Source organism: Saccopteryx bilineata, chromosome 4 (genome assembly GCF_036850765.1).
Source record: "Saccopteryx bilineata isolate mSacBil1 chromosome 4, mSacBil1_pri_phased_curated, whole genome shotgun sequence".
NCBI lineage: Eukaryota > Metazoa > Chordata > Mammalia > Chiroptera > Emballonuridae > Saccopteryx > Saccopteryx bilineata.
In genome coordinates this window covers 175,161,861-175,187,969 of record NC_089493.1, presented here as the reverse complement: position 1 = coordinate 175,187,969, position 26,109 = coordinate 175,161,861, and the positions used below count along the sequence as shown (strand labels likewise).

Sequence of the window (26,109 nt, the reverse complement as noted above, 5' to 3'; positions counted from 1 at the left end):
AACTAAAAAGTAATCCTGGATGGGGGTGCTGGGAGGAGGCCTTCATGTGGCCAAAAGGGTCAGGCTGCTGCTCTGTCCTGGGGGAGACGGTCAGGCAGAGATGAACAAGAGGGTGCTGGCCAGGGCTCCGAGGAAGGGCGGGCGGCCCTGGATGCCCTTCCAGGGCAGGACCAGCGTCAGCGAGGATTCGGTCCCAGAGGGAGGGGCCTGGAGCTCAAGGAGCCAAACTTTCCATGAGCCACCAGCAAAGAATGAGTCTGGAGAAGAGCGTCCACCGCAGACCTGAAGGCTCAGCAGCCAGTGTCACGTGGAGTGTGGACGGCCCTGGACCGGCTTAACTCTTTGTGGGTTGTCCCCAGAGCCACCAACAAACTGCTTTCAGGGTGATGTGACATTGTGCAAAGCTGTGGGCTGGCATTGTGGGTCTCCAGTGACACACAGTCAGGGAGGGGCGGGGCTGGGAACGAACCCGGGTCTGTGTGGCTCCCCCAAGCCCGCTGGGGTGCAAGCAGCGTGATATGAGTCTTAACCATCCAGAAATTAAACGGGTAGTCCCAGGAAGGCTGTAAGTGCAAGTGCCCTGTGTAGGATGGCTGGGCTGTCAGAGCTCAGCAGACACAGGGCTGAGCCCAGATACCCACCCTCCGACCCTGAAGACTCTAGGAGTCCACGCCTGGTGGGGATGGAGGGTATACGGAGTCAAACCTAAAGGATTGGGCAGGATTCCCACGAGTGGACGGAGAAGACTCTGAATCAGGAGCCTAGGCGCTGGAGGGGAGCACAGAGCCCAGAGCCTACTGAGGATCAAACACTAATGTTTGTGACCCTGGTTTTGTCTGGTGACACTCACTTGACCCTGGGAAGAATATGGCTGACTCTAATGATAAGGTGCTTCTCCCTCCTCTGCCACCCCCCATGTTTGCTCTCAGATTATAGGTTGGAAGAGACTACCGATGGTCCAGGGCCCCATCTCAGCGCTGTCCAGCACTGCCCAGGAGAACACCTATTCTGATGAGTCCCAGAACAGGAATGAAGGGGCCCGAGGCCCTTCCACCACACCCCAGCCAGGCACGAACGCTGCCTCCCAGGGCTCCCAGCAGCCTCTCCAGGTCAAGGGACTATGGACACAGAGACTGACTGAGAGGGAGAGCAGAGCAGAGTCGGGTTGGGGAACCCTGAACTTGGCCTCAGCTCCAGCACATTCTCACGTAGGAGCTGGGGCAAACCCTGCCCCTCTGGCTGCTAATCCCCTAAAACCGCGCAGAGGCCGACAGGAGGTCCTAACAGCCGTGCTGTTTTAGGTCTTTTGAATCAGTTGCTGCCGTAAAAGCTCATACTTCTAACTTCTCTTAAAAAGCCTAGATATCTGACAACCTGGGCCCATACTTCTGAGGGTAGCTTCCCTCTTAAGAGAGGCATGTTTTCTTTGCTAGTTCACCCCAGTCCCCACCACTCCCTCTTGTCTTTCCAGTACTGTCAATTGCCACTTACTCTCCTGCTCACACCTACAGCCTTGCTCTCTCGGGCTCCCTGCCTGGTCCTGACAGGGCTGTGTTTCCTTTCGGGTGCTTACTGTGCTGTCATGTAGTCATCTGGTTTGGGGCGAGGGGTGTCCCCGGTCCCTAGTCAGCTCCCGTTGCAGCTGGGACCTGGCCGGGGTCTGTCCTGAACCAGGGATCAGTCAAAGGGCTGGGATGGGAGTAGCTGGGAGAAGGTGCCTGCTGACGGCACAGGGAGGGAAGGGTGCGGTGGGACAGGCTGTCTGGGAGCAGCGGAAATGGGAAAAGCAGGCCAGCCTGGAAGCCCAGGCCGGGGAGGGCAGGCCAGGAACCGCAGGCCCAGTGGCAGTGGTGAGCATGGGAAAGGGAGGCAGGAGGAAGCAAGGCAGGAAGGTGAGTCAGGGGAGGCGAAGCTGGGGATGGTCTGCAGACTCCTAGGATCCTCTGGTCGCAGACTCAGAATCCAGGGAGAAGCCTAGTCTCCTAGGATTCTCCATTTCTCTCTCCCAAGATGCGGCTCTGTGAGGAGTACAGACAAGGCCCTGGTGGCCTGGACCTGGGATCTGCCAGAGAGCTAGCAGGGAGAACTAGGGACAGAGGCACGGGGACAGGGTCACTCTCAGGGCTGGTGCCAGGGGCTCGGTGAGCAAGGCTGGATGGAGCCTATCCCCTGGGTGTGGGAAGAAGCACCATAAATTCTGAAGTCCATTCTTATATTCTCTGCAAATTAGCAAACCCATCTCTCTTCCCCCACCTAAAGCCCCAACAAAGACAGGTGGGAGGGGGACCTGGCCCTTTGTTAGGGGAAATTTATTAATATCCAAAATATGCAGCATGCAGGCCCTTCCTCTCATCCCCAATCAAAGCTTTCAGCAAACACCTGGGCCTTGCATTTGAAAGACTCTGAGGCTCTTTTATATGGCAAGGTCCTGCCAGGAGGGGGTGGGGAGAACCAGGAAATTCTTCCAGCCTGGGAAACTCTGGGCTCCTCCCAACCCTGGTCCCCCAGCTCCAGCCTCACCTGCAGAGAAGGCAGAGCGGCTGGAGAGGGAGCAGGGATGCTGGCGGGCCCAAGTCTGTCCCAGCTCTGCCTGCTTCAGCTGAGTAACCCTGGCCAGTCTCTTCACCTTGGGGGGCCTCGGCCTATCCATTTGTATAATAGGGGACTAAGTGGTCTTTCAGGGCCTTCCTCATCTTCTTCATCATCCTTCGTCAGCCCTGCCCACCCGCCACAGAGAAACGAAGTGTCGGAAGCCAGGAGAGCCAGGACAGGAGGCCGCTGAGTCAGTGTCCCTAGCTGTCCGACGGGAGTGGAGAGCCCTGTGCTGCCCACCTCGGGGCTCTCAGCAGTAAGGACACAGTGTCAGGAGGACGACCTGGTTGGTTTTATTAACAATAAACCAACAGAACACAGATGGGTTGGGAGACACCAGGAGAGAGATGGGCACGGAGGCTGGCACAGCTGCACGTGGGCGCCCTGCCCTGCTGGAGCTCATCGTGTCCAGGAGACCTGCTCGGGCGTTTTCACACGCCACCCTCATCTCTCAGGGAAGGAGGGACCCAGGGCAGCCCCTCCTGAGCCTGAGGATTGAAGCTACCAAGGCTTTTGGGGTGTCAGCTGCCCTCTGCTCTCTGTCTCCACTCTCATGCCTGGGCCCAGGGACCACGTCCTGGGGCAGAATGGGCAGCATCAAGACCAGTTGGCCATATGTGTGGACTATGTCTGAGCTTCCTGGTTGCCCTGCTCATCCACAGCCAAGGCCGACTTCCCAGCAGTGCCTGGGGCTGGAGGACACAGTGAGGACCACCAGGACCCGGGAGAAGGGAGGAGAGGCGCCCCGGTCTTGACCATGACCCTCCTTCCCACCTCCAAAGCTGTGCAAGTCAGGCACCTCTCCCCTCTGTCCTAATCATGCCCAGGGCTCCTTTCACTGCGGGCCGTGCTCGGAAGTGCCACGTCCCCCTTCTTCCTCTCCCCCCACTTCTATCACCTTAGCTCAGGCCACCAGCCCCTCTTGCTTGTCCTCCACAAGCCTCTTACCTCCACCCTGTCTGCTCTAAGCCAACCTGCACACCAACCCAGAACAACAGTCTATCGAAAGCACAAACAGATTATGCAAATCCCCTGCCCACCCATGTCCCTGGCTCTCTCTCCCTAGTGTTTTTCATTCCCAATTGAACCCAGTTGTGACCTGGTAACCGCTTCTCCCCCCACTCTTCCTGCTCCTATGCCCTTGGTGTCTGCCCCAGGCAGCCAGCCTCCTCCTGGCCCCAGGGGAGAAGAGGCTGCATTCCCGTCCACTCCCGCACAGCAGGGTCAGGTCCTCGCCCAAGGCCTTCTCTCCCTCCAGAGCCCTCAGGTCCCACCTGCTTCAGGAAACCTGGCCTGCACACATGGACCCACAGGGGTCTTTCTCCCACTTGACTTGCTAACCCTCGATGCCCAGGGCCTGGTGGGCCTTGAGATGCCCTGAGTGTCCCTGCCCGGCTCAAGACTGTGGCTGTGGTGAAGGGTGCGGGGCAGGCTCCCTGAGAAAAGGGAGGGGCCTGGGCCCTGAACACAGATCAGAGGGTGGTACCAGCTGCCACATGAGAAAGGGAGCCGGCTGGTCAAGAGGCCCGAGGTTCAGTCCCTTCTGCCAGGAGACCTCGGGCAAGCCCTCCTCCCCGGCCTCAGTTTATCCATCTGTGAAGTGCGGGCTGAGCTGGACTGTTCCCAGCTTTGAATGTGTGCGTGTGTGTGTGTGTGTGTGTGTGCACGCGCGCGCGCGTGTAGGGGGAGACAGGATTCAGGGGAGGCAGGAGCTACAAAGGACTTGCACTGGGGACTGGCACCACCATGGCAACCCCCACAGCCTCAGGCCTCCCAGAACCCCAGAGGGCACTGCTGCCTTCACACAGGGCAGGACATCCTGTCCACCTCCTCCTGCCTCACATCATAGACTCCTCCTCCTCAGCAATCTCGCGGTCCACCTCGATGGCGGTGTTCTCGAAGCTGGTGATGCCCCCGTACTTGCGCATGTGCACCATCAGCGGCTTGGGCGACTGGCTACCAGCCAGCGTGGCCACGTACATGCCTGTCCGGTTCTCCTCCAGCGACGGGCCCCAGTCCATGGATGGCCGGCTGGCCTGCTGGAGCCTCTGCAGCAGAGCAAAGACGGCGGTGAAAACAGCCGGGGCTAGCGGAGTGCTTCTTGGGGCCGGCACTGGGCAAAGACCTCCCCACATTACCTGATTGGTCCTGGCAACAGCGCCAGGGACAGAGGCACCATTACTCACCCCGGGGAGTGAGTCACATGCCTCGATGAGACTCCTGCTCTGCCAGTCACAGGCTAGGTGGCCTCTGGGCCCAGAATTTAAGCTCTGTTTCCTCATCTGTAACTCGGAACTCGTGATGCCGAGTTAGAGTTGTTGTGCAAGTGCTGGGAACAAGGTAAGGCCCCGTAACTGGTGGCTGCGGTTATGATCACTTGGCCGCCAATACCGGATCCCACTCTGGGCCTCTTCCCCTGAATGCTGAGTCCTAAGGAGCTGGCAGCTTTGGGGAAAGAACCGTGAACTGGGAGAACTCGGATGGGAATTGCTGCTGACCTTCCAAGTTGTCTGACCGTTCCCTCTCCAAGCCCCAGCCTCCAGGACAGGCGGGAGCTGACTAAGATGATGACTAAGTCCAGGTGTTCTAGGGTTCCTTCTTCCTCAAACCACATTCCCTAAGTTCTCTGCCCTGAAAGGGAGAAGGGCCCCAGACCCTTGAAGGGGGAAAGATAACCAATGTCAAGTGGAGCCCATGGGGTGCAGAGTTGCTGGAAAGACAGTGCAGTGCCCTGGACAGGGGTGGGGCAGTAGTGTGGCGGGTGCCGGAGGTCTGGTTTGTTGGTTATTTGGTGCAAATGTTCCCACCACTGTCATTCTCGAGCTACCAATGGTTTCACAACCGGCTAACAACATTCCTGAATATTTAACAATTAGTTCTCATGAGGCAGGCCTGGCTGTGGTGTGGGGGTAGGAGGTGGGATCCCATGGCTCTCTTTAGCTCTGCTCACTATGACAGCCTCTTGCCACCAGAGGACTCCACACCCATGGCCTCAGAGGTGAAGGGCTCTGTATAAAGAGGGCACCCGAGGCTCAGAGAGGGTCAGGGTCTCTCTGTGATCACACAGCATCACAGCAAGCCTATGGGCCACAAAGGGTTACTATTCCTCTCTTCTAAGAACTGCAGATCCTTCTGTGTCTCTCCACAAAACCCCGGCCACGAGAAGTGCTCATGCCATCACCTGTGGTCCATAACAGGGTTCTTAGACACTGGAGGAGGGTGACAGCCCACCCCCTGGGGTCCCTCAATATTGTCTTCTGACCCTGCATTCCATAGGGAAGCTTTGGGCTGGTGACCAGAGTTTAAGTCCTGACCCTTGCCTGACTCACTGTGGGACTTTGGGCAAGTTCCTTGTCCTCTCCCCAAGACTTGCAGACATCGGCTGATAATGGTGGTCTTTGGATTGAGCCCCCCCCCCAGAGACCCTGTGTTATATGAGGGGCCACAGGGAAGGCCCACCAAGCCTACCTCAGCCCATCGAGGTCTGAGCTGATTCATAGCTCAGGCTACTGGTTAGAAAAACTGCTCTTAAAAGAAAAAGCCTGGTTGAAAGAGCCTGCAGGGCCCTGGATACGCTCACCACCCCCCAACGCCATGCCTCTCCGACCGGCTGTGAGCAGCTGGGGCAGCAGGGCAGTCAGGAGGCAGAGCGAGGCTTGGGAACCAGCACTGTGAGCAGGGAGACAAGTTTCCTGTGGAAGCACAGGAGGGGCTCCTGAGGTCCAGAGAAGGGAAGGGGTTTGCTCCCAGTCACACAGCAGTGGGAAGCAGAGCAGTGGCTGAACTCCAGCACGCCCTGTGGTCTGGGCGGTGTGGCCACAACCCGCTTCTGCTGGGGAAGGGCTCTGAGCCTTACTCCAGGTGCAAATGCTTTCTGTTTTAGCAGGTGGGCCCCGGGCCAGGCCACAGGTTGGGAAGGCTGGGGGTAGGCAGACAGGGGGGTGGCTGACTCACCTCCCAGAGCGAGCCCTCCTCTCGAAGCACAGCCACCAGCATGCCGGCTGGGATCAGGAGACAGGACAGCAGGCCCATCAGGATGCCCAGCAGCTCGGCCCAGGCTGGGAAGCGGTAGCTGCCGTACACTGAGGGCTGGTACTTGATGATGCTATACACCAGCAGAGCCTGCAGGGGAAGGGGGGGCTCCCAGCATCACCATGGGCCTTCGGCTGGCCCCAGGGCTTAGGACAGCCCTGGCCTGCCAAGGCCGGAGTTAGCCCAGCTGAGACACCGATTATGGGACTGCCCAGTCCTAAGTGGTACCAGAACCTGAGACGGTCCTTCTTTGTTTTGGAGCCTTGGCAGGGCCTGAGCTAGCTCTGCTCTACGTTCACCCAATGCCTAGGCCTGAGACAGCCCGGCTCCGAAGCACCCTAATTTCTGAGATGGTCTATCCCAAACCTGTTCCAGCTCCAAGGCTGAGAATAGAAAGTCTCAAGGCCCCAGCCCTTAGGCCCAGAGGCCTGAGAAAGACCCACCCATCTGTCAACCAAACTCAGGACTAGGCCCAACGCAGATACAAAAGCTGGAAGCATGAAGGGGGCGGGGAGCTGACCTGATCTTGGTGCCCAGCCTGTCCCTCAGCCCTGGCAGAGGTCCACTCTAGGCCAGGGCAGCCCTACCAGACTGAATGCCAACAGGGGCCCTGCTCTCAGCCCCGGGTCCCCAGCCAGCAGCCCTCCCTCCCACCCCAGTTACCAGGAGCGTGGCTGGGGATAGGAACAGCCAGCAGGCCCTGAAGTAGAGGCCCGGCTTGAAGCCCAGCATCATGTGGATGTCTCGGCAGAACCTCTGGATGCCTGCACCGGGGAGGACAAAATGATGGTCCCACCCACAGCCCCACTCACAGGCCCCACAAGCACCACAGCTCCTCTCCAATGGCCCACGCCCAAACCGTGGCCCTTGGGACTGGGGACCCAGTTCCTGGGGGCGCTTCAGGGTAGATTTCCATCCCACTGCAGGGAGCCTCCATTCCACCTCCCCCGGCCCCTCTCACCATATACCCGGGTGACAGCGAGGCACGTGGTGATCACCACTACCATTAGTCCGAAGCTGGCGCTGTAATCGTCGAGAAGGACGAGCCAGTACATGCCCCCCTGGAATACAGGTCACAGCACTGGGTCCCCTCACCGCGGCCTGGTGCCCTGCTGCAGGCCTTCTCCAGGCAGGAGCAGCCAGACCGGTGGGAGAGCAAGCTGGATACAATTTACCACTGTCTATATGACCCTTGTCTACCTGCCCAGCCCTCTATCCGCATCACCTGATTCGAGGGTCCTGGTAACCCTAGACACAGACCCCCATTTTATCAGCGGGCTAACAGGCTCAGGGAGGAAAAGCCACTTGTCCTGAGCTCACTCAGCAAGTGCAGAGGTGAGGTTTGAACCAGGTCTGTCAGACTCCAAAGCCAGGACTCTGGGTCACAGGCCAAGCTGCCCCTTGGAAGAGAGGGTCTAGGGTGGTCTAGGTTCCTCCCAAAGAGGTAAAAAAAAAAGCAGGTGGCTCGGGGAGTGCCCAGCCCAGCCACAGACATTGCTCCAGGTGTCTACCCAGCCTCGCCTATCAGCCACCTGCCCTGCAAAGCCACTCACGTCAGTGGTGAGGACCAGCCCCATCAGGTACATGGCCAGGCAGATGAGCCCTGAGAACACAGCCTTCTTGGGTCGTAGGTAGTATGGGAACTCATCTGTCACAGCTGTCACAATGGTCTCCAGAAAGGCAAACTGTGGGGCGGGGGAGAGGGTCAGGGTTCTTCCTCCCCTCCCCTACAGATACACACATATCACATTCCAGATACTTCCCACACAGACACATAGATACACAAACATCACATACATCACACAGACACACACTGACACGCACACAGAAACACACATATCACACTCACAGACATCACACTTAGACACAGATACAGTCACACATATCACACATACACAGACACACACACACACACACACACACGCCACACATGCCACGAGGCACCCAATGGTGTGGACGCGGCTCACCTGACTGTCCAAACCAAGAGTCAGCAGCATGAAGAAGAAGAGGAAGGACCAGAAGGGTGACAGAGGCAGCATGGTCATAGCCTGTGGGTAGACGACAAAGGCCAGGCCAGGGCCTGGGCCAAGGGCACACAGGGTCAGCAGCCGGGGCCACACGGCAGGCCCCCACATACATACTCAAATACACGTGATCGCTTACACCCACTTGGGCAAACCCTAGGATGTCCCCTAACTCCACACTTCTGATACTTTCTTAACTCCTACGACATCTGCCAGGACATTGTCAGTGCTCAGCAAACATAAGTTGATAAAATAAATGAATTCATAATTATATATGAATAAACACAAGACTAAATATAACATCTCATTTGAATACACTTATGTACACAACCATTTGGACAATCTCACTAACACACACACTTAAACACAGCCATTGGCACAAGGCACTGATTCACAAGATCACTCACATGATCGATTCGCTTGCACAGACATTGCTACAGGATATGACTCATTTGGACAAGCAAGGCGAGTTACCAAGATGGGATGAAACATAAGGCAATCTCGTACTGAAGTTCATTTATCTCCAGACATAGGTTAATGCACACTCATATGCACGTGGCCACCCAGAGACAAGCCAGGACATGTTTGTCACACTCAACATACCCATCCACACATAGGCTGGGTCCACACATAGGCTCACTTTCCCCGCCCCAGCTGTACCTGACACATACCCTGGCCCACCAGACCTGGGCACCCCACTCACCTGCTTTGGCAACTTGGTCCACAGGCACACCCAGCTCCTGAGACATGTAGCCCAACACGGAGAAGATGGCGAAGCCAGCCAGGATGCTGGTGATGGCGTTGCCCAGAGTGACGATGAAGGTGTCTCTGCCGGGAGAAGTCCAGGCTCAGGCCGAGTGAGCCTCAGCCCATGAGGCCCTCGCTGGCTAGCCCCTCACCTCCCAGCCCCGGCTCTGGGGTCCAGGAAGCTGCACTGACCGATAGATGTTCTGGTGAAACGTGTTGTAGGAGGCAAAGGTGAGGAGACCCCCAAAGCCCACACCCAGGGAGTAGAAGATCTGAAGGGCAGCTTCGATCCACACCTGCGGCAGGAAGGAAGCAGATGGGGGCCAAAGAGCAGCGGCCGGCACACCGTGTGTCGGGGGACCAAGGAAACAGGAGGAAGGAGGCAGGGAGAGAGCCAGTCCATATGTCCAGGGACGGCGTGGGGAAGGGCCTGGCTCACAAGTGACATGGGCTGGGGGCAAACCCAGCATCAACACTTACACTGGGCCTCTCTGGGCCTCAGTTCCCCCATCCAGGATCTAGAAGGTAATCCCTAAGCTTGGTCTCATTCTGAAGGAAGTGGTTCCTCGTATAAATGTTTCAGTAAATTCATATGGACAACAAACCCATGTAACCCCTAGACTTCGTTCCTGGAGTCAGAGGGACCTGGATTTGGACCCCAGCTCTACCAATGTGTAGCCACATCACTTCTCTGGGCCTCAGGCCTTTCTGTAATGAGCGGGGAGGAATAGAGTGGTGGTAAGGATTAAAGGACTATGTAGATACAAAGTGCTAAGAGCAGGGTTGGGCACAGTCATTGTCAATAAATAAGAAATGATAGCTGTCAGCACCACTGCTGTGACTGTTAGTACTGCTAATGCCCGCCTGGGGGTGTTAGTACTACTAATGCTCTCCTTGGGGTTTGCAGTCGGAGGGATCCCAGCTCTGTCACTCCCTAGCTGTGTGACTGTAAGCTGATCACTAACTCTTTTGGGCCTCAGTTTTTTATCTGTGAAATGGGAGAATAAATCTCTACTTCATAGGATTCTTAGGAACAATAAATGAAAAAGTGCCAAGCACAGTGCCTGGTACTGGAGGCTCCCCACATCAGGGATTTCTCCCCCCTGCCCACTCCTTTCCCTAGGGATCTCTCTTTCCACCTTCCAGCTCAGGCCTCACCCCTGCCCCAAGGGCCTCACCTTGGAAGACAACAGATGGTGGAACTGGGGGGTGAGATAGAACTGGATGCCCTTCCAGGCCCCTGGGAGGGTGACTCCACGGACCAGCAGCATGAGCAAGATGAGGTAGGGGAATGTGGCCGTGAAATACACCACCTGAGAGAGAATGAGTGAGGCTGGGAACTGGGGTGACTTCCTCCATCCTGTTCCTCTTCTAGAAACCCCCATCTCACTCCCAAGCCAGGAGCAGCCCCTGACCTATGATGCTTCTTTTTCATCCGTCCCTTTCTCCACACCTTGATCCCATCAGCAGAGTCCTGTTACTGCTTCCCAAGGCTGTCCCAAAGCCAACCCCTCTTCCCAGTCCAGACCACCATCACCCACCCCTGGAGGTTAGAAGAGCCTCCTGTGTCGTGTGTCTCCTCCCCCTGGAAAACGCACTCCACAGGGTCATCAGCCAGCATGACCAGCAGACTCTGGGTGTTCCTAGGCTCCCTCTGCCCTGTCCCGCCCGTTCCCAAACCTCCAGCCATCCCCAGCGCCCAGCAGACACTGTGAGTCCCAGGCTCCTCACTGCCTCGGCTTGCACGTGATTACCTCTCCTCTCTTCCTAAATGCTTTCTTCTCTGGCTTTCTAGTCTTTCTTTTAATGCTTCTCTTCCAAGTGGACAACACTTCTGAGCATTATCCCAACACATTGTGGAGGGACAAGATCTAATTTATAAGTGACTGCGTAAACCATTCAGGGTTCCAAGTCCTTCCAAAACAGCTTGATGGCCTTCCCGCCCTTCATAACCTAAAGTGGACACCTGTGGCTCTGCCTGCCAGCATCCCGTTGACGTTCTTCAGATAACGGTCCCCTGACTGTCCCGAGCTGGGGCTGACTCCACTCTCTGCTCCAGGGGTGGGCATGTGACCCAGCACTAGATAGTGGCCACAGTGGCTGGTTCAGGGATGGGTACAGTGACCCAGCTTACCCAGTGAGGCTCACTTCTAGAATTTTGCAAACTGAAGAAAGGAGAACCCTTTACTAAGTATGTAAAGTGTAGCCCAGAGCTGCTGGGACAACCGCATAAAGAATGAAGCGTGAGCAGGAAGCCAGTCCAGAGGAAAGCACTGCTGAGAGATGGTGAGAACCATGGTCCTAACAACACTAACTGAACCCCTAGATCCAGCCATGCCTGAAGCACACACTCTGGATTTTCCAGTTGAGTGTGACAGCCTGGTTCTGGTCACTTGCATTTCCAAGAGCTCTGACTCATATAGCCACCCTCCAACCACTCAAGAAACACTTGCTAAGACTCTTCAAACCCTGGGAAAGTACACAGACCTGAATAACAGATAGGTCCTGCCTGGGCAGGTTTCTAGTCTAGTGAACAATCCTAGCCACTGCCCACCCTTACCTCCACATCTTTCTTCAGGTATTGTCCCCCTACCCCCAACTCCATGCCCTTTCCCTTCCCTTCTTCCCAGTTGAAGTCTACTCAACCTCTTAGGTTCAGTCCACATCCTGCTTCCTCCAGGAAGCCCTCGCCTCTCCCAGCCCCTCAGGCCTCCGCGACCCCCAAACCTCACCTTGCCTGAGGACTTCACACCCTTGAGGATACAGAGGAATACGATGATCCAGGCGAGCAGCAGGCAAAGGCAGAGGTTCCAACGGATCTCCCCGGGACTGCCGATGCCCCGGCTGCCTTGGATGTGGAGAACGTAGCGGCTGTGGGAGACAAAGGTCCGAGTGTCCGCTGGTCATACTGCCACGCTCCATCGACATGGAGGAAAGCCGTGACCAGCCTGCAAGATGATGCTGGCTAGTTTCCATTTGATTCTGGTCTATTCCCTGACCAGCTCTGCACCCAGGAGACTGGCCTCTACAGACCCCATTGCCCAGGCTGCCTTCCTCATCAGTTTCCTTTTGGGTTTGGCTAGCTGGAAGCAACAGCAGGAGACTGGAGGGTGAGAGGAGTGAGGGACCAGGGTATTTGCACACACACGTGTTACATGTATATGCACGCATGCATGCACATGCCATCAGAAAGCCTGGCTGGAACTGCCTTCTTCCATAGCTAGCTCTTGCTGAGCAGCCTTTCCTCCAAGGCTCCAAATCTCCCTGGTTCCAACACCACTGGCCCTCTGGCTTGCCTCCTTGGCTCAGCGGCGTTACAGCTGGTGTTCTTGCTAGTTCCTGGTGCCTCACCTCTCCGTGTGGACTCCCTCACCTCTGTAAAATCCCTCATTAAGGTCTCTTTGCTGAAGCCTTGTGAGAGTGCTATCTGCTTTCTGCCAGCATCCCCACTGATGCAGTGAGTTGTGCTGTTTCCATGGAGACCCCTGGCAGGTGCTGGACCCCACATCACTGTCTTTGGCTTTAAGCTGCAGACCCAAGCTGATCCTTTCTTACTGGTCCGACATGCCCCTCCGTGGGTGCACACACTTTGGATGAATTTTAGATGGACAAATGGATGACCTGTATAATAAATGTAGGTTGGAGACCAAAATATTTCAAGACATGGAATCTGCCTGACCAGGCGGTGGCGCAGTGGATAGAGCATCGGACTGGGATGCGGAGGACCCACGTTCAAGACCCCGAGGTCGCCAGCTTGAGCGCGGGCTCATCTGGTTTGGGCAAAGCTCACCAGCTTGGACCCAAGGTCGCTGGCTTGAGCAAGGGGTTACTCAATCTGCTGTAGCCCCTTGTCTAGCACCTCCCCGGTCAAGGCACATATGAGAAACCAATCAATGAAAACTAAAGAAGCCAATGAAAACTAAAGGAGCCCCTGTGCTCAATGCCACAACGAAAAATTGATGCTTCTCATCTCTCTCCGTCCCTGTCTGTCTGTCCCTATATATCCCTTTCTCTGACTCTCTCTGTCTCTGTAAAAAAAAAAAAAAAAAAAAAAAAGACATGGACATTTGGGGGAATATTCTTAAGAGTATCCTTTGGCAGGTGAAGGGTTGGAGGTATCTGGTCTGTGTCTTCCCCTCAGCCAATGGTCCCTACCCAGGGACCAGGCTACTCTGAATGTTCTAGAACAGGATCAAGAATTAGGGTTACAGTACTTGGTTCCTATACTGCTTCTTTTACCAAGTACTGAGCAAGCTCCTGGGTTTTCTCAGCTATAAAGTGGGCTTTCAAGACAGGCTGATGAGTAGTAATGTCCTGCCAGCCACCATTCAAGATTGCTCACAATGCACCTGGCTTTGCGATAAGGGTTTCACTTGCATTATCTTGTCTTACCTCTTCTATTAAACTAATCAGAAATGGCCCTTCCTATGTGGTCCTGGCTGATGCTATGTTCTTTACCTACCAGTATAGTTGATGCTCAATAAATACTGACTGAAAGAATAAATACTGAAAGAATGAATGAATGAGTGACAGATAGGATAACATCCTATGAAGTAGGGACTATGACGGCTTTCATCACTATTATCAGCTAGCGTTTATCTAGCACTTGCTATCCACCAGGCTGGATGGCAAAATATACATGCCGTCTTTCTTTTAATCCTCATGGCTGCCCTCTGAAATGCTATTATCACACCCATGTTAAAGATAAAACATCAGAAGCCAAATAAGTTGTTCAAGGTCATATAGCTGGTCAGAGCTGGGATTAGAACCCAGAGTTCACCTAACACTAGCACCTCCCTGGTGAACGCTGGGCCCCTTGGGGACTCGGGCCTGTTCCCGCCCTCCCCCCCAACCCCCCGGGGCGTGGGCCCTCCCAGACCTCCAGTACTCCTCACTGGGGCTGACGGTGCCGGTGAGGTTGAGGGGCAGGGCCCCGTTGCCATCCTTGGAGCCCCTGTGCTCAAGGCAGAGGTCCGTGTTCCACCAGTTGCCACAGTGCTCCCAGGGCAGGTCGCGGGTCAGGGAGGCGAAGAGGTAGAAGAGGACATAGGCAATGATCATGTTGTAGTAGATGGCCACCAGGCCCACGATGAGCAGCATGGCTGCGCCGGCACCTGGCGTGGGGACAGGGGGCTCCTCTTAGGCCAAGGCCTCTTGCTGGCCAGAGTGTGTCTCCTCCGGGAAGCCATCCTTTCTGGAGGTTAAAGAGTGAGGCAGCCACCCTGCCTCCCCCAAGCTCAGAGCACCCCGGGGCCCACAGAGGCCTCACCTTTGAAGAGGGGGCTGATCTTCCAGACAGCCAAGGGCCCCAGGCTGGAGAACTGGCCCAGAGAGAGCTCGAGAAAGAAGAGGGGGATGCCGCAGATGGCCAGCATGAGGAAGTAGGGCACGAGGAAGGCACCTGCGAGGAGGGGGGGGGCGGGGTTTTAGAGGGCCAGCTCCCCTGAAGCCCAGCTCCACCTGTGACAAGGAGGCACTTCTCATGCGGCTTCGAACTCTTTTTCTTTCCTACCATTAATCACTGAGGTCCAAGGGGAGGGCAGGGATTCGCTCACCTCTCTGGTCCCAGGGTCCAGACCAAGTCTGGGCTCATAACAGACACTGAGAGAGTAAATGAGCAAGTGAATGAGTGAATGAGTGAATTCCTTGCTGAAGGAAGTGCAGACTCCTTGGTGCAGAAATCAACCGATTTCCCTGCCTCACCCGTCCCCACCTTGCCACCTCAGATACTCGTGGTCGCCACCTGTGGTCCCGTGTGCCCTGTGTGCCCAACATCCTTACCCCCTTTCTCCTCATGGGCCGCCAACTCTTTTAGAGAACCTCCCACCACCATATGGCTCCAGAGGGGCTGTCAGTCACACTAACCACCCCTGCCCACCTCCTCATGGGCACACATCCCAAGTTGGACCAATTAGAGACCTTCCCTGCAATTCTATGAATTCAGAGACAGCAGTTCTGAGGACCAAGCCATTCCAGTGTTGTCTCTGGCCACACCAACTGCGAGGAGGAAGCTTGTCTTACAAAAAAAAAAAAAAAATGTGGTCAGCATATGGAGGGAAAAAGAGTCAGGAACTGGGGGTGGGGAGAGGGAGGGCAGAAAGAACTAAGGATATTGTGAAGTTTCGCGAAGTTCAGAGGCCAGATCTAGCCCTCTGCTTCCCGGCTGTATCAATTTATCTGTCCTTGCATCACTGAGTTTTATTTGGATTCTGTCACCCTGCCAGGATGCGCTTCTTTAACGAGTTCGGTAGAGATGACAGGAGATACAGAACGCCGGTGGGCGTGCACAGGTCCTGCAGAAGATACTCTTTGGGAGGGATGTTGGGTTGGCCATTGTGTGACCTTAGACAAGGACTCGGGCGTCTCCAAGCCCAGGCTTCCTCATCAGGACAACGGTGCCCACCCAGGAGGGCTGTCGTCAAGGTTAAATGAGACACACGGAGAGCACCACGCCTGGGGTTGGCAGATGGTGGGTGCTCAACCCCAGGCGTTGTTAATAAGGCTTAGAACAGTCACTTGATGGAGAAGCAGGAACAACAGAGAATTTGTTTAAGATGGGAGAGACTCTGTGTTTGCAGTCAGAATGGAAGGAATCAGGCGAGGAGGACAGATTGAAGACTCACGAGTGGGAATTATTGATAGAGCAGGGTTCTGGAGGAGGTGGCGGGTGGGGGTGAGAATATTGAGAATACAGTGATCACTGACAGGCAGATACAGCTCTTTATCACGAAGCAGAGGCAGACCTCTGCCCATCACTCAGGGACCAGGAAGTGCCAAGGCTGGGGCTCACTGTGTGGGTACCCGTGCTGGGAACAAGAAGGAGGAGGGGCTTGCGTGATGAAAAGGAACAAGGCAGATGAGCTCCCGCTTTTCAGCCTGAGGTTGCTATAAAAACCACTTTCAACTAACTCTGCTCAAGGTCAAATAGGAGACAGTGGCTAAGGCCACTTCAAACCTCAGTCTACCTGGAGCCTTGACCTATCACCCGGCCACCCCTCAGGCAGGACCTTGAGGCTTGTACCTCCTCCGTTGGTGTAGGCGCGGTAGGGAAAACGCCAGACATTCCCCAGGCCCACACAGTAGCCAATGCAGGACAGCAGGAAGTCCAGCTTGCCTGTCCAGTTCCCCCGGTCTGCAGCAAAGTCCACATCCAGGTCTACATCACCCTGGTCACTGGGGGTCATCAGCAGGTCTGGAGTGATGGGCTGCCAAGAAGAGAGACCACAAGGGTGAAAGAGAGGTGAGGCCAGGTTGGAACTGTGGCGGCCAATACAGGGACGTGGATTTGAACAGGACTACGTGAAAGACATTCTACTGGTTCAGATGATCAGTTTCTCTCCTCTGGGCTAACACCCGACTGCAAACTTATGAGACCAGCAGGGTGGCTCAGACAGTAAGAAAGCCACCTTGATTTTAGTTTGACTAGCACAGAGGTCAAATCAAGGGGTCGTCCTATTTTGCAGATGATGACAATGATAATGATCTTTATGATAGTCACCATGTACTGAGCACTTACCACGTGCTCACTGCATAAACATTTTACTCATGTCACCTAATTTCATTCTCACAACAATCCTGTGAGCTAAGTATTCATCTAAGCTCCATTTTAAGTATGGGGAAAGCTGAGAGGGTCAGAGAGGGATCCTGGCATACCCGAGGTTTTTACAAGGCTGGCTAGTGGCAGAACCTGGTCTCGAACCCAGGGCTTCCCAACGTCTTCAAACACCAGTGCTGAAGTTTTGCTACTCCATTCTGGGCACCATATTTTAAGAAAGAGACAGTTTGGAGCTTGATCAAAGGGCAGGCGGTCAGACGAGAGGTTGTTCAGACAAAGTGGTTACATGAGGACAAGAGGAGGTAGCTAAGGACCCTGAGTGTAGAACTGAGGGGCCTGGGGTTCCCTTGAGGGAGGCATTAGATTTATGTTCAAGGGGGACTACGAGCACTGTGGATGTTAGTTCATGAGCAGGAAGTCACTACTTAAGCAGCAATCTGTCTCACAAAGTTATAATCTTCCTGTCACTGGAGGACAGATGCATGCACAGAGGGGGACGGAGGCCAGTTGTTCCCTGAGGGCCCCTCCCATGATTCAAGGAGGGCAGGGAGGTCCAATGGGCATTCTCCCTTCAGGCTGGGGCTAGGAGATGGATCAGCTGCTTGGAATCCTGGTCCCAATGGGTGTGAGTTAGCACGTCCATGGGATGCCTGGGCTTAGGGTCTGGAAGGAAGCCCAGAGATCCCAGGACGACCACCTGGAATTCAGACAGCAGTTTCCAGAAGCAACTCCAGGAATGGGTCAGGAGAAAGGGCAGTCATATCTTTCTTGCCTGATGCTGAAAGTCTCACCTTGTGGCAAAATAGGATGGAACTGCAGAGAAGGTCAGTTTTCAAATACATCTATGGTTTTCAGAGAAAAAAGCATTCCTTGCTTCCTGCTGAAGAACGGTCGTAGGAAAACAGTGATCCCACTGGAGTGGGAGTCAGGAGGCCCCAATTCTAGGCTCAGGTCTGTGCCAATTCACTGTCTGACTTGAGAAAAGAGTCTTCTGAGCCTCAGCTTCCCCACCTTGACACTGGGAAGACTGGATAGGTCACTGTTTCCAAAAACACGTCCTTGGACATTCATAGGTGTTCAGTGCAACAAATGATTCTTGATTTAAAGATTTTAGGGGACACTGGGTTAACACAGATAAAGCAGGTTTCTTTTCTACAGGATTTGTCATATATTTTAATAGACCAATAATGCCCTGGCCAGATACCTTGGTTGGTTAGAGTGTTTCCCAAAGTGCAGAGGTTGCCAGTTCAACCCCATCAGGGCATGTACAAGAACAGATCGATGTTCCTGTCTCTCTTTCGCTCTCTCTCTCTCTCTCTCTCTCTCTCTTTCTCTCTCTCACTATCTCCTCCCTCTTCCTCTCTCTCTAAAATCAATAAAATAAAAAACGTAAAAAATACTAGACAAATATGCACTGTGACTCTCCAAACAGGGTCTGGAATAGACAGTATTTTCCTATCCTATTTAAGAAAAGGGTTTCAAGGCGCTGGCCTGCTAGGATACACTTGGGGAAATGCAGGTCTAGACAATTTCTATCTAATAGTTTTCTGGCTTTGATTTATGAGGCAAGATTCACCAAAGAGACTTCACTGGAGAACTGTGCAGTAGCTGAGGACCAGCTCAGACTTACCCACAGGGGCTCAGGAAGCAGCTATTAACCAGGTTTGTGTTTGCCCTTAAAATTGCCCTTCCTGGCATCAGACCAAATAGGTGTCTACACACAAATCAGGTGGTAACAGAAAAGGCTTTGCTGGGGATTTGTCATATGAGCATTGCTGGAATGAAAGATGTGTGTCACAGGACTGGAGGTGTCTGGCTGTGGCGACAAGGTTGGTGCCACAGGCTCATGTGGCAAAAATAGGGTAATAGTGTTGAGTTGACTCTCAGTGATAGTGACCACCATGGGGGTGATCCTGAGGCTGGCTATTAGACTGAGAAGCAGTGGTAACCAGGACAGCCTGGCATGATTCTGAGTGATGATGACAATAATGAGGGGCGTGAAAAAGCTGCTTTTCAAGTCACCGGTCTTCCGGGGTTGGAACAAATACGTGTCTGGTGGTCCTTTAGCTGTGGTCCCAGGTGGGCTGGGGTTAGGGTAGCAGGGGCTCTCAGACCTATCTGCAACCTGCCTCTTCCCCTAATGTCCTTTCTCGGAGGCTCCCTAGCGTCAGTCTTCTGCAACCACTCCCTCCTAGGTAAGATCCAGGAGGGATGGAGTAGTGCCAGTTGACACTGGTATTGGTTTGGTGGTAAGGTAAATCTGTCACCCTGTGACACCCCCGCACCCCCCCACCCCCACACAGCCGCATCCAAGCCAGCTGGCAGAAAGGCCGATAATAAGGTTCCTCTGATCCCTCCTGAGAAACTGCTGCCCTTTCTGTGTTCACAGAGCGGGTCCTAGCTCTCTGTTTCCATGGTGATAAGAGTTCCAAGAGCAGGATGCTGCCTGTTCTCCGTCCCCCTCCTCCCCCAATCAGAGGGAAGCCTATTTCTTCTCCAGGAGCAGGGGATGGGGTCCTCAAAAGCTGAGGCAATGTGAAGCCCACCTGGAGCCCCCAACCCCACCATGGAGTGAATCCCAGGAGGCCGGAACAGAGAGGATGGAACCAGTCAGAGGAAAACAACCAAATCAGTGGAACGGGGCTGGAAGCTTAACAAGTCAGTTCACACTTTTACCTAGGTGTGAGGCTCCCACCCCGGATAGGATCGCCCCACCACCGCCCAGAGTCACACAGGAACACACCTGAGTTCGGCAGACCTGCACCCCCCTTTCGGGGACCAGCAGATATAGGTCACCAGCAGTGTCAGGGGCTGGGAGAGGTAGGACTGCCCAAGCCAAGGCTCTCAACCTTCTTCAGGATGAGACAGACAATAGGAATCAGGAACCCACATTCATCATTGTGCAGATGAGGAAACCGAGTTTCGGGGAGGGGAAGGGATAGGCCCAAGGTCAAACAGTAAGTTAAGGGCAGAGCAAGACCAGGACCCAGAGCCTAACTCTCAGCCCAGTGTTCATTTCTGAACAATGTCGCCCCTTTGCTGATACCTGGCACTTCCTGCCTTCCTGCCCCCTTCTCCTTCAGACCAAGGGAGGATACCTCGAGGCTAGGTGACCCCTCTCCTGTACTGCTGGTCTTAGGTTGCTCAGCTCACCTTCAGGAAAGCAGTAAGCGGCACTTCTCTGTACCTTGGTTCTCTCGTTTATAAAGTGGGGATAATGAAACCTAGCTCCCAGAATTGTTGGAGGATTATATGAGATAAGACTTCACAGAATACGGCTATTTACTTAATGTGTAGCCCTGTGGCAGTGAGGGGCAGGGGTTCTTGTGGGACAGAAAGGAAAGGAAAGAGAGGGGGAGAATGGGAAAGAAGCAGACAGGACTCAAAACCTGAGAGACCCACAAATGGCCCCAAGATGTCACTCAGGTCCGTAATAAAAAGGACCCACTTATCACAGTGGTTCCCTGCAGCTGCCCAAGGGCAGGGAGTTTGAATAAATGGGGGGGGGCCTATGGGGGAAGGGAGGGCTCAGTAACACCAGCCCCTGTGAATAGTTACCTCACAGCACCTGTGACAGGCGCTGCTTTGCGACACTGGGGATGGACAGGCAATGGTCCAGGGTAGAGAATGGACTTGCCCAAAGCCACAGGGTAAGGAGCATCTGCAGAAGTAGTACCCTGGAGGTCCGACTCCTTGGCTGGGACAGGTACTTTTAAGCCAAAAGTCAGAAACCTTGCCCCAGTACTCTCCCTCCCCATGCCCGTCCAACCCCACAGGACAATATGGGGAGGGGCAGAGGTCTGAGCCCAAAGCCCCTGGCACACATAGGTTTGGCTGCTCTCTCATGCTAGCTCCCACCCCCATATCCCTTGGGTCTGCAAGTTCCTCACTGCTTGCCTTTGCCTCTTTCTTCCCTGCTGAGGGACAGCCTGGGGTCTTAGCAGGGACACTGAAGCTGCTAGGGGAAGGAAGGGAGTGGGGAGGAAGCAGGTGGTTGGCCCTGCAGGCAGGAGCTGGGGCTGGAAGCCTGGACCCCTGCTGGATCCCGAGCCTAGGTGCCCAGAGGGGACCGGCAGACGCCCCCACCCACCCACCTACCCTGAAATTAGCTCAGCTCAAGGCTGGCACTCAGCTATTCTAACACCCACCACCCCCCAATTAGCCCCTGGGGGAAATGTGCCGAGGATTGGAGAGAGGTGGGTGCCTGGCCCCAGCCCCCGTCTCCCTCCCCCCACCTCCTGTCTTCTGGAGCCAAAGACACCTGTTTCAAGGATCTGGCCCAATGAACCCCAGGCCCAAACACACTACGTCCGGATCCTCAGACCCAGGGGGAGGGGTGTTATGAGGTGGCACAGACCGTGACCCCGCCCCTACGTGCAATCCAGCTCAGCCCGGCCTCCCCCAGGAGCTCTGAGCCGAGTCCAGGGGCCCTCCCTACGCCGCCGGGCCCTCGATGGGGTCGGGCCTCTGCTCCCCTCTCCCAGGTGCGCCCGCCCGTCCTCGGGCCGTACCTTTCGGAGTTGAGCTCCCTGGAGCTTCTTCATCTCGGAGGACAGGTGGCTGGGGCTGCCCGGCTTCCCTTCAGCGCAGAGAGTGAGCGAGAGAGCAGGAGATGTGCTGCGGGCCGGCGCCGCGCCTTTGCCCGGCGGCTCCCGCGCACCGGCTTGCGGGGCGCGAGCGCAGGCGCTGCCGTCTGTCGGCTGCGGTGCGGGGCGCGGGCCGGGAGCTGCGAACGCCTGCCTCTCCCTACGCAGGGCTGGAGGCTGGGGAGGGCTGCGCGGCTGAGCCCGTTTAGAACCTAGACGGATGGACAACTGAGGGGGGGGGGGTGCGCGCCCCCTCTGCAGAGCTGCGATTGGAGGGGCCAAGCGTGAAAGGAGGGGAGAACCTGTGACCGAAATCCTTGGAGGTCTGGAGGCCTTGGTCACAGTCTCCTCCGTGACCTTGGGCAAGTAACCTGCCCTCTCTGGGCCTTTCTTTCCCCAGCTGGGCAATGAGGGAGGCAGGCTATGCCGGTGCACATGAAAGGCAGGTCTTGGGTTCCAGCATCCCAGGGCCTCCCCTTCTTGGCTGTGTGACCTTGCCCTTGTTGCTTAACCTCCCTGGGCTGCCACTCTTCATTTGGAAAATGGGGAGAAGAATCAATCTTACTTTCTTCATGAGGATGGGAGGAATTCAGGGAAATACTGCATGCTTCCCTTCTCCCTCCTCTCTCTCTCTCCCTTCCTTTCTCCATCTCTCTGAAAATAAAAAAGAAATTAAGCCCTGGCTGGATAGCTCAGATGCTTGGAACGTAGTCCTGGAGCACAGAGGTTGCCAGTTCGATTCCCCAGTCAGGGCACATATGGGAGCAGCTTCATACTCCTGTCTGTCTGTCTGTCTGTCTCTCTCTCTCTCTCTCTAAAAAAAAAAAAAAAAAAAAAGTGAAACAGGGAGGAGGACAAAGAGAGGGGACAGGGCAAGCACCAGTATGTTGTGATGGTTTGTGACTTCGATCATGAACAGCTGGCCTCCTCTCCACCAGCAGTATGACCTAGCGGAGGCTATGATTATATGATTGCACATCTGTCAAATGGGCCCTCAACCCGCTCTTGTCTTGACTGACCTCTTAGAGCAGTGGTTGAGAACTGCTGTCTTAGAGCGTCGTGAGGGTCCGGTGAGCCTGTGGCTAGGATGGGAAATCATTAGCTATAGGCAATGGTTTGTGGGACTGAATCAGCATATGTTAGTGAACCCGGCTTATACATTACAAGTTGTACCCGTTTCTCTCTGAGAAGTGTCCCAGCTAGAATGCTATTTCATAGGGTCACGCTCCCATCGGCCAATGTGGGGAGACCTTTGAGGAGAGTGAACATAGGTGCTGCTGGCTGCACCCCTAGAGTCTGGTAGGAGGGGGAGAAGGGTTCAAATCAAAGTTGAGAGCTTGGATAAAAGGCCCGGCCTGGGCCCCCCTCTCCTCCCCAGCCCCACCCCCTGCTCCTTCCTGGAAGCCTCGCCTCATCTCGCAGGGCAGACACAGGGCTCCCCAGACCCAGGACAAAAGAGCCTCTTGGCCATGAAGGTGCAGGAAAGGAGCATTCACAGAGCCCTACTGTGTGTAACATGACCTCATATCCAATATCTCATTTTTAGTTCTAGCGGCCTGGGGAGACAGGTTTGTGCATTCACTGAGCCCTACTGTGTGTAACATGAACTCATATCCAATATCTCATTTTTAGTTTTAGCGGCCTGGGGAGACAGGTTTGTGCATCCCCACTTGGCACCTGAGGAAAATGTCTCAGAGGAGTGATGTCACGCAGAGCACTTAATCTCTGTGCTTTGGAGATAAAGTAAAGAAGGCCATGGGCTGTGCCTGGGGCGGGGGGGGGGGCAGCAAAAGCCAGCAGCTCCTGATTCCAAGGAGGCACAGGGAGGACCCAACCCACCATCCCCCAGGGCCTGTCACATCTCTTCTAAGACAGAAGGCAGCTTTGCTGAACCAACCCCCCCTCATTGGTGCTGAGGTTTCATAGGCCCCAGGGAAGGCACCGAGAACCACAGGAACAGGGAGTAGCATCAAGGCATTGGCTCCAGAGGCCCTTTCTGGCCTCTTCCCAGCAGCACCTGCTCCCCAGCCCCAGCCCTGGAGGGAGTCAGCCTTGGGGAAGGAGGAGGGAACAGGGTTGCGGAGCCTTCCTCAAGCAAACACATCGTGGGGTGACCACTGAATATCAGCGGTCGTCATTGGGGCCGTGAGTGCAAATGGGTCGAGGACCACACCTTTCAGATGAGAAAGCTGAAGCCCAGAAGAGGCAGGACTTTGCAAAATTACTCTGTGGAGTAGAGGCAAGGTCATGCCTGGAATCTTGGAGTTTGACCCCAACCAGGCTATGCCCTCAGATCACATCTTTCTGCAACCCCACCCCCCCCACACACAGCCTTTGTTGGAAAAGTCTGTACTTTATGAAATAAACATATCCCCAGCATTAGAAGACATGGTCCACATGAGTCAATCTATCCACTGAAGCCCCAGGTTTACAATCATACAACTGACCAGGAGTTCAGCTAAGAAACGTGCTAGACAATTGCTACCGTCACTGTCCCATCTCCCTCATCCCAGAGGAAGTCTGGGTACTACTTGGCAAAATAACTACATGGGAATCTAAACCAGTGAATCCTCAATCTCCCTTTCCCCCTTCCCTCCTCTCTCTCTTTTTTTCTCTCTCTCTCTCTTCTGATCTCTCACATCAAAAGTAAGATGGAGATGTGTGCTAATTTAAGGGAAGTGTTAGATAAAAATCTATTTCCTTAAATTATCTAGGGAGATATTTTTAAATGCACATAAACATTTTTAAATTTGCTTTAATGCTCAGACTTTATCGCTGGAGAGCATGTGTGTTGTTACATCTGCAAGTGGTGACGGTGAAAAATGAGGACCCAGACTGCTAGTCCATCTGATGTGATTCCCAGGAAGTCGTTCCGGGGCAGCCACACTGGGACAGGACTGCCCTCCAAAGCCACCCTGTCCTAGGCCTGCTGTGCCCCAGGCTCCGCATCCCTCTGCCAGGGCCTCTCAGCCACCCTTGGAGCCCCACAATCCTCTGTCCCCCCATCATAACCACACATACACACACACACACACACACACACACACACACACACACACACACACGGGCTGCAGGAGACCTCCTGTGTGAGTCCCTCCAAGAGCTGGGCTGTGGCCCTCTCTGCGCAGCCCACACCAGTCTCTTGGCACGAAGGGTCTAGAGGAGAAATTATATGTAAAACATGGTGCTGATGGGCATGTTTCTGACTTGGTAGAGGCCATGACCAGGCCCAGAGCCTTCAGGGGCCAGGCTAGGTCAGATCTGACTTTTGTCTGGACCCCGGGTCTCCAGTATCAATGCAGAGCCTCCAACCAGCAGGGGAGAAGCTTCAAAGCTCTATAAGCAAGGCAGAAGCAGCTGATAGGAAAGCTGGAACATCTCTTAGCACTGGGGTCTAACAGGATATGAGGGGTCCCTTTCCTGAGTCACAACACTCAGCCTCTGATGGAATTCTCTTGGTGACAGGGAATTCACAACCTCACAAACCAGCCCACGGTAGCGCTTAGAGGTTGTTTTAGGTAAAAGTTTCCTTTTACACAGCACTCATACCACTTGACAGGTGATCACCAACCCGACCTGTAGGCCCCACCCACCCCCTGACCTCCCCTGTGGGTGGCAGCTGCAGCTCACCCAGCCTGCCTGGCTTGGCCATCGACCTCCTGCCAGGAAGGTCTTCCTGTCGCTGGGACAGGCTTGTCCTGTCTCAGATCTTCCCAGCCACCATCTGTCCTCAGCACTGGGGGTGGGGTATTAAAACATCCGTCAGGGTTGCCAGCCTGTTACAAGAGGAGTGACAGTTCTTTGAGCAGGTGGCTGAAACCCAGAACTCACTATGTGCTGAACCCTGGGCTAAATACAATTCCGAGATGGGTTGGAGTATTTTTTTCCCCATTTGTAAAATGAGGAGGCGGAGGCTCAGAGAAGTTAAGTAACTTGCCTGAAGTCTCACAGCTTAGAAGTTGAAAGGCTGGAGCTCTGGTCATCTGAAAACAAAACCTGCTGCTAAACACTGAGTCACAGCTAAAGTGTGGCCCTCCAGCCCACAGAATCCCCACACTCCAGAGAGTTGCGTGTACAGTGGGGTGCTGGGAGGTGCTAGTAGGGGGCTGCTGGGTAGGGAAGTATGGGGAATGCTGGATTAACGATCCAAGGGACTTGTCAGAGCCTTTGATGTGATATGTACCACTATGACTCTCCCAGAAGGATTGAGTCTGTAGGACCTTCCAAACTTAGTTGACCAGAGCCCCCTCCCCCTTTTTTTGAGAGAGAAAAAAGCATCAACTCATTGTTCCACTTAGTTCTGCACTCTATGATTACTTTTCATATGTGCCCTGACCGGGGCTTGAACCGGTGCCTTTGGGGTTGAACTGGCAACCTTGGAGTTGAGCCTGTGTCCTTGAGATTAAACCGGTAAACTCAGTGCTCTGGGATGACACTATCCACCATGTCACTAGCCAGGGTAGAGCCATTTCTTTTTGGTAAACTAGCTCCCCAGTTTTACAGATGGGGAAACAAGGCCCAGAGAGGGAAAACAGTTACCCCAGGGTCACACAGCAAATTTTTTGACCACCAG

General features: G+C 54.6%; 1 protein-coding gene across 1 annotated transcript; it reads right to left on the bottom strand.

Annotated features, from left to right (window-relative positions):
* Positions 1 to 2,899: 2,899 nt before the first annotated feature.
* SLC6A7 (solute carrier family 6 member 7) lies at positions 2,900 to 21,838 on the bottom strand. The gene is made up of 14 exons (XM_066272997.1): positions 21,462 to 21,838; positions 16,417 to 16,600; positions 14,665 to 14,796; positions 14,275 to 14,509; positions 12,128 to 12,266; positions 10,574 to 10,708; positions 9,588 to 9,691; positions 9,352 to 9,476; positions 8,592 to 8,704; positions 8,178 to 8,309; positions 7,586 to 7,685; positions 7,288 to 7,388; positions 6,547 to 6,714; positions 2,900 to 4,640 (listed from the first exon to the last, which is right to left on the bottom strand). The coding sequence occupies exons 1-14, from the start codon at positions 21,492 to 21,494 to the stop codon at positions 4,431 to 4,433; spliced, it is 1,911 nt and encodes a 636-aa protein (XP_066129094.1). The 5' UTR covers positions 21,495 to 21,838; the 3' UTR covers positions 2,900 to 4,430.
* Between the last annotated feature and the right edge of the window lie 4,271 nt (positions 21,839 to 26,109).